This window comes from Cervus canadensis, chromosome 13 (assembly GCF_019320065.1).
Source record: "Cervus canadensis isolate Bull #8, Minnesota chromosome 13, ASM1932006v1, whole genome shotgun sequence".
In the NCBI taxonomy this organism is placed as follows: Eukaryota; Metazoa; Chordata; class Mammalia; order Artiodactyla; family Cervidae; genus Cervus; species Cervus canadensis.
The window spans coordinates 32,481,401-32,494,065 of NC_057398.1; the positions used below are offsets into that span (position 1 = coordinate 32,481,401).

Consider the following 12,665-nt stretch of genomic DNA (forward strand, 5'->3'; position numbering starts at 1 on the left):
AGTCTGAGGCAGCAGCACTGCCCTGCAAGTGGCCTCCTGGAAGAGTCAGTCGGCCCATGCTTTCTGGATAGTCTCAGCCACCAGATCACCAAAGCTCCGATCACCTGGAACCAGCATGGGGCAAGGGTCTCGTCCCCGATGTGACAAACGGTGCCATGCAGGTAAGTCAAGTCATCGTGTGATGCCAGGCTTCACCCTTACAATACACAAGCACAGGGCAGCTGTTTGGACAGCCCCAGAGTGAGGTCCAGGCTCTGCCTCAGGTTTCTATGGACTCAGATTGTAACACAAGTGTCAGGGATGACCCTTGGACACACAGAGGATGTGATGCCCAAAGCCAAAAAACAAAATGCAGGCTAGGCTGGAGAGGAGCCCCTGGCTTCTGCCCCGGACCCCACCTCCGCACCTCTCTGCTTATCTTTGCATCCTATGGAGTTGTTTGTGTCAAGTGAAACTGTGGTTAATATACAGCGCACGTGCTCAGTGCTCGGTCACTTAGGTTGTATCCAACTCTTTGCAACCCTGCGGATTGTAGCCCACCAGGCTCCTTTGTCCATGGGATTCTCCAGGCAAGAATACCAGACTGGTTTGCCATGCCCTTCTCCAGGGGATCTTCCCAACCGGGGGATCCATCCTACATCTTCTGTGTCTCCTGCACTGCAGGTGGATTCTTTACCCACTGAGCCACCAGGGAAGTCATGCCAGTCTTATCTGCGTGTGGGCTCTCCAGAAGCTGCTAAGGAACAAGCCCACCTTCCCCACGGCCCTCATCCTGGCTGCTTCATCTCAACATGAGACAAGGTAATTTAGGCAGCTCTTAAGCTTGGCTTCCTTGATTTAGTTTCCTGTCTGTACAGGCAGAAAATGGCCCATTTATATGGAGATAAGGGTGTTTACAGACAGAGCATCCCCTATTAGAAAGTCACTGTCCCTCTGAGAAAGCTGTGTATTTGGGGTTTTGAAGATGCAAGTAGGCTGAGGGGGCCCCTCCCAGGCAGGGTCTGCAGGAGAGGCCGGGCACAGATGCTCCAAGGAAGATGATGTTTGGCATCGTCATGCTGGTGGTTTACTCTCTCTTCAAGGTGAGCAAAGAGAGGCACAGAAGAGATGAAGAGAGAACTAGGGAGATGAAGGATGTGAGAAGAGGAATGAGGGAGGGAAGAAAAAGAGGAGATGGAGAGGGAGGAGGAAGGAGGGGAGGAGGGAGAGGAGGGCAGGTGGGGGAGGGAAGGAGCAGATGGAAGAGTAGCCAAGCAGATGGAGGGCAGTAAGGACAGTGGGTCTGTCTGTCCAGGCCAACTGCTGCCCTGTCCAGCCACGTTTACAGTCTGAGAGTCTCTTTCCAGGAGGGAGGTTCTCCCTGAGGTACATCTGGGAAAGGACCCACCGATGGGGTCCCTGCACTTCCTGACTCTTCTGCTTGCTCAGCTCACTCTCTGCCTAGGCCGGCTCCCTGCTTCCAAACCATTTATGCTCATTAAGCTGCTGAGTCAGTGTGCTGGCTGGTGGCTGGCAGGCAGCAGGGCCTGGGCCTTTCCGGAACCCAAGTGTTTCTCTGAATACTGACTCAGTTGGCCACACTGGGCCCCAGGGGCAGTGCACCGGTCCTGGCGACTGCCAGAGCCTGCCCAGGATAGGACAGCCTCACACGCAATCCTGTTCCCAGGGCTCATAGCCACAGCTCCCTGCTCTGCCTCTGTCCTCTGGGGAAGCAGAGGTCACACAGTGATGTCCATTTCCTCTGAGGGTGTAGAGTTCGGCCAGCTTGGAAAGAGCACCCTTCGGAAGACCTGAGAGACAGGGCCTACATCCCAACAAAGGTAAGGATGGGAGGAGGCAGCCACCACCAGCTTCAGCACCGCGGACAGAGGCTGTGGGGCCCGCCAAGGGAGGGGCTTGGGGCTGGCTCTCACCTGCCTACAGACCAGACCAGGGATGAGACAGGAGGACCCACGACAGGTCCTGGGACTCCCTTGGGAGGCTGCAGGACAGAGGCTGTCTCTGAGCTATGAAACCCTTGCTAACCAGGGAACTGGGCAAGTCACTGCAACACCCTGATCTCAGTCTCCTCATCTGTAAAATGGGGATGTCTTAAATGGCAGTGAGAGGAACAAAGGAGGTCCTGTGAGAGAAGGCTTTAAACATTTTGAAACAGGGGAGACTCAAGTACCCACGATGCCCCCAATTCTGCTTGGAAGTCGAAGATGCGACCAGGACCACAAGCTGGAGGACCCAACCAGCCTCATCTCCCTCATTTCTGCAAATCCAGACTGGATTAAAGTCAAGTGCATGGACAGTGCCTGCAGCGGGACGACAATTACAGTGCAGCTGGGGCTTCCCTGGTGGCTCAGCGGTAAAGAATTCGTCTGCCAACGCAGGAGACACAGGAGACAGGCATTTGATCCCTGGGTCAGGAAGAGGCAACCCTTCCTTCAACTCTTCCTCCAACTCTTCAACGGGAGGAGGAAATGGCAGCCCACTCCTGTATTTTTGCTTGGAGAATCCCCATGGACAGAGGAGCCTGGTGCACTACAGTCCATGGGGTCACAGAGAGTCAGACATGACTGAGCACGCGTGCACGCACACACACATGCGCACACACAGGCAACAAGAAGGGGCTGTTGTGGCTGCGCCTGTGGGGTTTTTCCCTGGGCATCTGCTGGGAGCCGGCACTACCACATCCCAAGTGCAGGAGCAGTGAGCGGTGGCTGGCGCAGTTCTGAAGGCAGGGCCCAGAGGGAGATAGAGGGAGGAAGAGGGGCAGGGAAGGCCCCTCTGGCAGACACTCTGTCTGTATGTGCACAGTGCAGGAGGAGCAGGCCTGGCAGAGGGCCCCAAGCTGGGCACTGCCAGGAGGATTGGTCCAGCAGCCACTTTGGGTCTAAGTGGGGGAGCAGGAGGGCAAAGTTCCTTCTAGAGGAATGAGCTGGAGTGACACAGGGCACGTCAGTGGCCCCAATCACCCACTAGGGTGACAACGATGGCAGCCTCCCATTTCACAGAATGGGGAGACCCTCCTCACCCCATCTACCTGCATCAAGGAAAGCCAGTCAGAAAGAAGAGGTGGTTCCCCAATTCTCCAACTCCCCACCCATTCCCTAATCTCCTCTGTGCCCTTCCTTCTCCCCCCACCAAAATGAGGCTCAGCTTGCCTGGTCCACCCCTATCTGTACCCCAATCTCACCCAAGCCCTCTTGCTCACACAGCCAGGGGCAGGGGGGTTGGTGGCCGGTAGGACAGGTCTTTGGGGATGAGTTTCCCACTGGTATAATAATTCTGTACCCACAGCACCTCTCTGCATCCATCGAGACCAGGGCCTCCTCTCTCCTGTGTTTTGTTTTTCCAAAATCTTCCCTTGCAGACAAAGGGGCAAAAGGAAGGGCAGCACATGGTTCTGAAAACAACTGGAAGAGGGGGCACCCATCAGCAGGACCCGGAGGGATGCAGAGCAGCCAGTGGCCAGAAGGGCAGGAAGGACCAAAAACTAGGAGTAGACCAGCCATACGGCATCTTGAAACTTTCGGGGGTGGTGCGGGCCAAGCCACATTCACAAGGTAGGTAAAGGCACAGGACAAAAATGCCCTAAAAAAATCCCTAAAGCAACCTCAGCCCCAAGCCACACCTGGGCTCTGAACATCAGGACTCATCAGGCTGTGACCTTGACGTTGTCCTCTGGGCTGCAGCTGCCCCGGGTGTGACTCCAGGGGACGCCCCTGATGGTCAAAGAACCCAAGTGAACTTGGAGTCCCAACAGAATCCATGTGCAAAACTGCCTTAGATGCTACTCCCAGGCTGGGCATGTGAGGACTTGGGGGTAGGCAGAAGGGGGTCTCTGCCCTGAGCCTTGGGCCCACGAAAGGCACAGTAAGCCACCAGTGCAGGCCCTGGGGATCCCTAGCGGGCAGCCAGTGTCCACCCTCCCCCCCTCCCCGCAGCTCTGCAGATGTCTCTCCATCCAGGCCTTCCATCTCCCTCTCCCTTCCTTCTATGCCTGAGCTTGGCACACACCACATCTCTTAAAAAGGAGGCATTTCAACTCAAAAGGAGGGACTCGGAGAGTTGGTCATTCTCAAATTGGGGTCCTTCAAGATTGAGAGGGAAAAAGAAAGAATGAAATATGAGCCTTCCCATTCACGAGTGTTATAAACAGTTATAATTTAGCACTGAATAATTGGTTGCTATGGTAACCGCTGCAGTACAGGTTGAAATCATCTCTCCCTCCTGCGCTGGGTCTGACAAGGAGCTTCATCTACATATGCTCAGGTTCCGGCCGAAGCCCGGTTATTTTATGTAAATCAGAATTCACGACTCGCTGCCTGTCCCCCGACCCAGCCCCCCCGCCCAGAAGCCTGCTGCTTCATGGGTTCCACCACCTGGGGGGCCCTCTGCTCCCTCCACCCATGGTCTTGGGTTGGGGCCACCTGGATGGAGATGAAAAGGAGCAAAGGGGTGACATCCCCCTCACCCACATCATGAGAACTCGGGTCTGCAGGCGGGTGGAGGAGCAGGCAGTGAGCACACAGTGACCGAAATCCCTCTCTCCCGCAGTAGCGTGTTTAGACCTTGGAAATCTGACAGCTGCCAAGCCAGGCTCTCAGCAGTGCGGTGGTGGGGGGTCGGGGGGCAGCCATGGTCCGAAAGCCACATTGGGGGCCTTCCTGGCACTGCCCAGGCTCCTGCAGCCCTCCAGTCTCCCCTGGCCTCCATTCCCTCTGAGATCTGGAATTGCATCTCAGTGGAGAGAGGAAGGAGAGAGAGTGAGGAAGTGAGAGGAGGGAGAGAGGAAAGGATGGGGGAGAGGGCAGGAAGACGATGAGGTGGGCAGGGAAGAAATGCAGAGGGGTGAAGAGGAGGGCAAGGGAAGCCAGGGAAGAGGTAGCAAGAGATGGGTCCCTCACAGAGGCCAAGTTCCAGCCATGGCAGTGAGAGCTGGGCTCAGAGACAAAAACAAAACCCTGTGTCCAGGTAGGGCTGGAGAAAGGAGACGAGAGACCTGGGTGAGCAGGGTGATCCCAGCGTGCGGATGGCAGGCACCAGCCCTCCTGTCCTCAGAAGCCACCAGCCCCTCTCCCCTGGCCACACGCCCCTCAACCAGCCCCCGCCTCACTGCCGCCAAGACTCTGCCCACATCCTGCCTCTTTCCTGACCAGGGCCTCGGGGAGGGGCCTGCTGTACCCAGTATCCAGGAAGGCCAGAGAAAGCTCACCCCCACCTGGAGCCAGGAAGGGAGGCCACAGGCCCCTGGTGCTCCCCTCATGGGCCTCCATCACCATTTGGGAGCCGGGCAGAGACCCAGCCTGAGGCCTGAGACCAAGGGCCAGATGGAACAGCCCACGCTGGCCCAGCCTCCCTCCCTGTCCCAGGAAAGAAGCTGAAAGAGAGAAACCGCTGAGGACGCGGGGAAGGAGGTGCCTGTGCTCAGCCCCAGGACCCAGAATCCCCTTCCACCCGCGTCCAGGGAGCCCCGGGTCTGGGGGGTGAGCCCAGTGGCCGCAGCAGGTCCAGATTTCACAGCTTCGACCAGGAAGTCGACCCCTGCATCTCAGGGCCCCACCAGCCCCACACCATCTATTCTCTACTCCCAACAAGGACAGACCTGCAGGCCAGGGTGGGGAGAGGAGCTGCAGCAGGTCCCCCCATTGCAGGGGGCCCGGTCCATTGCATCTCCCTAACGGGAGCCTCCAGGCAGGGGTCCCCCTCTTCCTCTCTCCTGCCTCCACTTCCCCTCTTGGATAATGGGGACAGGATGCTTCAGCTCACAAACGTTCCCACACACAGCCCTGGGTTTAGGGGTGGGGTGTCCTGGGAGGGGACAGACCTGCTGATCAGGGAGCCCAGGATGCCAGGAGTGGGCGGTGAGGACAAAGCTGAGGTGCAAAAGTGATGCAGAGCAGAGTGTCGGACAGGGGTGGTGCTGGGCCCGGCGGAGACTCAGGCCCCTCCAGGGGCAGAAAGGGCAGTCTAATGCACCCGAGGAGACGAACAGCCTGGCAAGGCCTCAGAGGGCAGGGAGAGGCTCAGGGACAGCCGAGGTCAGGAGCCTGGACAGGGCAGCTGTCCTATGGGGACCTCCCAGAAGCAAGGACAGCAGCACAGCGGGCAGTCTCGAGAGGAATGCTGACCCCTAGCTCCAGGAGCAGCACAGACAGGACACACCTGTGAGGTCCCAGCTGGAGGAGGCGGGGCTGACCCCTCCCTGCCTCAGTCCCCGGGCTCCTGACAGGCCAGCCCCGGCTGACCACCATGAGAACCCGGGGGCACGGTCCAGGGCAGGGCCCGCCCTCCAGACACTTGTAAGGTAACACTCTGGATGTCCCCAAGGCTACTGGCCTTTCCCGTGGCACCGGTCATATGAAGGCTCCCCTCTCCCGGCCCACATCTGACTAGCCCCCGAACAAGGGGCTGGGGGCAAAGTGATCACCACCCCCTTACCGCAGACACAGAAGTGAGGCTCAGACAGGTGCGAGCAATGGTCTGGGGAGATCTGGGGAAGAATCCAACCCACCATGGCCTGCCCGGCATCACAGGCCTTTTGTCTTCAGGGGTCTCCTCCTCCCCACCCACTGCAGCATCTTCAAGGACCTTCCATATTGAAGTCATAACACTCCCCCCCCCACCACTGCCCCCACACAAAGCCTTGCAAGGGACAAGCCAGAGGCCCATGGTGGCCTTTGAAGCACATCAGAGAGTTCCAGCAGGCTCCACATACAAGCACATTGCTACTCTACCCCCAGGGTCACCAAGCCCATTAACACCTCCCCCACAGCCTCCCCTGCGAGGCTGGACCAGGAAGGTTTCCTCTGGACAGAGGAGGCGAGAAAGCCAGAGAACTGACAGCGCTTCCCCTCCAAAAATCCCACATGCCAGGGAAGGACCAGGCTAGGGGGACAGGCTGCTGGACATCCCTGGGGCCAGATCTCAGCCATGTCGCTGTGACCCTGGGCAAGTTCATCTCTTGAGCCTCCTCTGTAAAGCAGGGTGAACACCACCCCCTCCCCATAAGGCTACCTGGAGGATGGGGTAACTCCAAGGAGAGGTGGCAGCTCCCACGTAGTGGGAGACAGGAGTCCCCACGTTGCCCTAGGATCATCCCCTCTGAGTGCGAGGGGCTTTAAGCTGCAAGTCAGCCCCAGGTTGCCCCTCTGCCAGGAGGTGATGATCATCTGACCCCGATTCCCAACATCGATGCTGAGGATAAAGTGATTCCGTGTGGAGTGTTCTGGAAATGTGCACTCAAATTACTCGTAAGAGACCCATCCCATACTCAGGTCTCCTTATTCTTCTCCCACTTTGATCACATTCCTCAGGACCCCAAGTCACAACAGGTTGGATGCAGCAAACCCGAGGGACAGACGCCTGCCAGCGATGGCAGAAGGTGCTGCCCAGGGCACCGAGGAAGTGGACGCGGAGGCAGGGGACACAGGTGCAAGCGGGAATAAAGGCCCTTCCGTGAAGAGGTGCAAGCGCCGGGGACCCCGTGTTGTCATGGCCCAGGTCAGCCACCAAGGGGAAAAGAATAAACACCCCAGAACACCCTGATTAAGAAGACAGCACACCTGGGAACTCCCTGGCGGGCCAGTGGTTAGGACGCTGCACTTTCACTGCTGAGGGCCTGGGTTCGATCCCTGGTCGGGGAACTAAAGTTGATGGGACACAACGTGAGATCCATCTAGGGCAGGTATCGGTGGGCACTGCGCATGGCAGATGCCAGTTTTGGTGTTCTCACACAAGCTCAGATCTCAGGACACACCCTCCGTCGCTGGAAGGTTCTGGGAGCCCAGGTCTTTCTCCACAGGCCCAGGAGGAGCAGCCAAGGCCCCCACGGCCCCGGCCCTGCTCACCTCTTTCTTCTTCCTCTTCCCTTTGGACCTGTTCTCCTTGAGCTTCTTGGGCTTTTTCTTCTTGGGGAGGCTCACAGGCTCCTCCGGGAAAAAGTCATCAAAGACTTCAAGGCCACCATCTTCTTCTTCTGAAGGAATAAGAAGGGGGAAGGAGTTAACTCTGCTTCTTCCTTTAGGGAGAGCCACTCCCCAACCCAGGAACAGAGTGAGAGGCAGGGCCATTGGACAGCAAGCTCCTCTGCCATCCAACTGTCCCAGGCCTACCCACCCCTCCCTGCCCCCACTTAAAGCCCACCCCTTCTCCCTCCACCTAGTTCCCCTGCCCCAACCCCTGAGAGTCATCCCCCAGACCCGCTGAGTGGAACCCAGCCCCTCGGGCCATGTCACACCATTCCACTTCTCTGGGCCTTTCCTCCTGTCATCTGTGAAATGGGACAATAACCATCTTCCTCACTACAACAGTGCTCCAGAAACTGGAACAAAAACAACTAACTTTGTTGACTAACAAGACGAGCTTTGTTGACCCAGCTCCCCGAGAAGAAAGCAGCTCCACAGAGTCAGAAAGCCATCTCCAGCTGGCCCAGGCAGGGTCAGGGCCTACCTCCCCTCCAGAAGCCCACAGTGGGGCCAGGAGACAGCTCATGCGTGCAGGTGACATCACCCTAGGTGATGCCAGGTGGGCCGTGGGGCAAGTGCCTGGGAGTTTGGAGGAGAGACCAGCAGGGCGGAGGCCAGGACCCCCCTTAATGGGGACTGCCCCGCCACCTGGCCTAGTCCCCACCTGCATCCACACAGGCCCATCCCCATCACGTGGACCGAGACCGGCACAGCAGGTGCCAAACACACTCCACTGGGTGCTCCGGACAGTGTGTTAGTCGACAGAGAGAGGTGTGTTTTCTAGAAACCGCCTGCCTTTCCTGAATTCCTTGCACTTTCATGCAGCCAAAAGGCCAGGTGAGCAGACAAATATGTCACGTGGGCATCTCTGTGCTTCTCACCACCCCCCAAAGGGAGCCTGTGGCTGGTGTCTAACTCCCACCCAGGATGTCAGGGGGATAAAGGGTATGAGCCCTGAGTTCTGTGGGGCTGGGGTGAAGGTGGGGAATGGGAGGGTCCTCTTGGGGGCAAAAGGCAGCAAGACGACACAGGAAGAACAAACACCCAGAGACATCCCTGCTGGTGCAGTGGATAAGACTTTGAGCTCCCAATGCGGGAGGCCCAGGTTCAACCCCTAGTCAGAGAACTGGATCCCACACATCACAACTAGGAGTTCACATGCCTCAATTAAAGATCCCACGTGCTAAGTCACTTCAGTTGTGTCCAAAATCTTTGCGACCCCATGAACTGTAGCCCACCAGGCTCCTCTGTCCATGGGGTTCTCTAGGAAAGAATACTGGAGTGGGTTGCCATGCCCTTTTCCAGGGGATCTTCCTGACCCAGGGATCAAACCCTCATCTCTTATGTCCCCCGCACTGGCAGGTGAGTTCTTTATCACTAGCACCACCTGGGAAGCCCAGAGATTCCCCCATGCTGCAGCAAAGATCCAAGATCCCACGTACTGCAATTATGATACAGCGCAGCCAAATAAATAATTTTTTTAAGTATATAAAATGCCATTAAAAAAAAAAAACACCTAGAGGAGAGCTACATCTGCCCTTCCAGGATGAAGAAAGATTCCAGAATGAACCAATCGAACCTCCAAAGGGTCCACCAAAGGAGCTTCAAGAAAGCCAGTCCCCCACACCAGCAGCTTGTCCCCCTCATGGCCCATGTGCACAGGGCGGGGGCACAGAGAGAAGCACCGGGGGATGGGGGACAGGATGGGGAGTCTCACTTAGCCTCAGGCTGGCCTCTGAGAGGGACCCCACTGTGAGACTGACACCCTGGGAGACCCTGAGGAAGGCAAGACGTGCCAGGGCCACCCAGGGGACTTTCCTCTGGGAAATGGACCGAGTGTCCTCGATGAATCAAGTTTAAATAACATCCCCCCCCTCAGGATGCCTTTTACAGCAAAACATCCTGGCTGCTGAATGTGTCAGACCCACAGATGTTTGGACACACATCTGCACCCTGGACACCCCCAACATCCTCCCCCCCATCCTCCACAGGGGTCTACTCTAGGGCCTGGGACCTTCCCAGGGGGCACTGGTGGTAAAGAAGACAATGCAGGAGACATAACAGATGTGGGATCGATCTCTGGGTTCGGGAAGATCCCCTGGAGGAGGGCATGGCAACCCACTCCAATATTCTTGCCTGGAGAATCCCATGGACAGAGGAGCCTGGCGGCTACAGTCCAGAGAATCACAAAGAGTCAGGCATGACCGAAGCGACTTAGCACACAGTCAGGGGCCTGAGACCCCTGTTCCCCACAGTCACCAGTGGGGAGGGGGAAGGTGCCCCTGGTCACACTCTGAATACAGCTAGAGGGCGCTGGTGACCCTGGCGGCCCAGTGAATGCCCCCCCACCCCTATGCCCTGGAGAGCCATCTCCCACACATTCCACTCCCTACCTGGGGAAAGTAAGGGCTGCACCACCGACTGGGCACCCCTCTGCACCAGGGTCTCCTCCAGGGTAGCCAAGGGCCTGTGGCCTGACCCCCCCCCCCCCATCTTGCACAGCAGAGGTTGGTCCACTGGAGCAGGCGGCAGGGCACACCCGAGTCCCAGCCCCTCCCCATCCTTCCAGGTGGATGACAGACGTGGAGAGAGCCAACTCCAGGCAGGTGAGGGAGCTGTCACGGAGGAAGGAATGACCTGAGGGTGGGCTGAGTGCTGGCCATCCCCGGGAGGCTCACTCAGTGGTCCTGACCAGCAGAGGGGGGCAGTGCCGAGGACCCTGTGGAGGGCACAGCTGCTGTGGCTGGCACAAGGGCCAGGCAGTGAGGATGGGCCCAAAGCTGGGATTCACGTGGGCAGGCTTTGAGGGGAGCCGGGCAGAGGAGGCAGGAACCAACCCCATCCTGTCCCCTGGACCCTGACGTGGGAGGGGTAAAGATTCTCGTGCCAGTTGGAAAGGTGCAGGGGCACCCCCAGAGCCATCCAGGAGTGGAGGGCTCTGGGGAACAACGACATGGTTGGTGGGGAGCCAGGCTGGGAATCCGATGCCCGTCCACGCCTGCCCACTCCCCCACCCACCTCACCTCCCCTGGAGCTGCAAAGAGACCGCCTGGGCAGAGCCGCCCCCACACCCTGGCAATGCCCAGCACAGTTATGTAACAGGCTCAGCTGATGCAATCGGGAGGGGGCCTCTCCCTCCTCCCCCTCCTCCAGCCTCCTCCCCACATGCCCCGTCCCCTCAGCAGGGCAGTTCCCCAGACTGGGGAGGCCAGCCCAGCACACAGTCACAGACTGACCGGCTGGCGGGCACAGACAAGGGGATGTGCAGGTGGCTGCAGGAGATTCGAGAAGAAAGCTGGGATCACCCATGGGCGGTGCCCCATTCTGCCTGGGAACGGGGTAGGGGCATCTCAAGCCTTAAGCACAGCTCCGGCCTCAGAGGATAAGGCCTCAGGCCCTCGGCCCCTGGACAGACCTCTCCCTCCGTTCCCAGGAGACCTCACAGCCCAGGGCCATCTGCCTGGTTAAATTCCTCCTCTGGGAAGGTTCCAGACTGGCACACGATGAACAGGACCCCACGCTGCCCACCCGCACTGTCTTCTCCCAGACGGCTTCTGGTAGCCCTGAGGACCCCCAGGGCTGACTTTCTGTGACAGTGCTCCCACAAACCCCCATAATTCCCGCCCAGCCCTGCCCCCTCCTCTGTCTTCTGAGCTTCTTCCAGAACCAGACCTGAGGAGTCATATCCAAGCAACCCTTCCTGGTGCCCCTCCCAGAGACCGGGCATCCACCCCCTCCCCAGGGCATCCAGCCAGTAGTAACGTGGGAGCCCGCGCTCCCTGGGGTGAGGCCACCAAAGAGAAGCAGCCTCAGGACTCCTCATCCTGCCGGCTCCCAGCCCCGCCTGGCTCCCAGCTCTGCCTGGCTGCCCCACAGCCCTTCCAGGCTGCCTGGCAGTGTCCTCCCGCACCAACCAGGGCCCCAGGCTCCATCGATCCCAGACAGGCTGTAATTAGGACCCATTTGCCCTGTTCTGTTTCCCAGGCCAGGGGAGGGGGCAGGGGAGGCTGCTTCAGAAACAAGACAGAGGGACATGTGGGGGACCGTGAACACAGGTACCTTCTGTGGCTTTTCCCCGAGTTTGTGCCCAGCCCCTCACCAACTCCCTGCACACACTGGCTTAGGGGGATGGACCCGTCCCAGAGAAACACCTTACAACAGTGGATCTACCTACCACCTGCACCAGGCTCGAAGCAGGTAGCGTATGTTTGTTTATAGGACTTCATCTACTCCACACAGCAACCCGGGGAGACAGTAATATTACCCTCATTTGCAGATGAGGAAACAGGCTCCAAGGATCTCATCACTTCCCACTTCTCAGTCTCACAGCTGACAGGCGGCAGAGCCAGGATAGAACTCTGGCCAGTGGTCCCCACACCTGCCCCTCCCTCCAGGTGTAGGACCCCCCCGCCCAGAACTTAGCCTTTCCTTGCACCTACTTAACAAGCATTTAAACAGCACTGCCTCTGTGTCATGCTTGGATGTGCCCTGGGGACGCTGAGGTGACTCAGGCTGGCCCCTGCTCTGGAAGGTCATCAGGGCTCCCTTTGGGTGGGCATGGTCTAAGCTAGTCCACCCCAAGTCCCCAAGCTCTGCCCACCCCCTGCCCCTGTCCTCTGGGGAGGGGCAGCAGCAGAGCCCAGAGGGGCCTGGGTAAGAGTGCAGCCCCCCAGGCAACTTAGCAAACACAAGGTGATCAGAGCAGAA

General features: G+C 58.4%; 1 protein-coding gene across 2 annotated transcripts in view; it reads right to left on the minus strand.

The window, feature by feature from the left end:
• CHD5 (chromodomain helicase DNA binding protein 5) overlaps positions 1–12,665 on the minus strand; it is a 68,180-nt gene that overhangs the window by 49,732 nt on the left and 5,783 nt on the right. For both annotated transcript variants that reach the window (XM_043485056.1, XM_043485057.1), the window contains exon 2: positions 7,842–7,969. In XM_043485056.1, the coding sequence (XP_043340991.1) occupies positions 7,842–7,969 (128 nt within the window). The remainder of the gene's footprint in view (positions 1–7,841; positions 7,970–12,665) is intronic.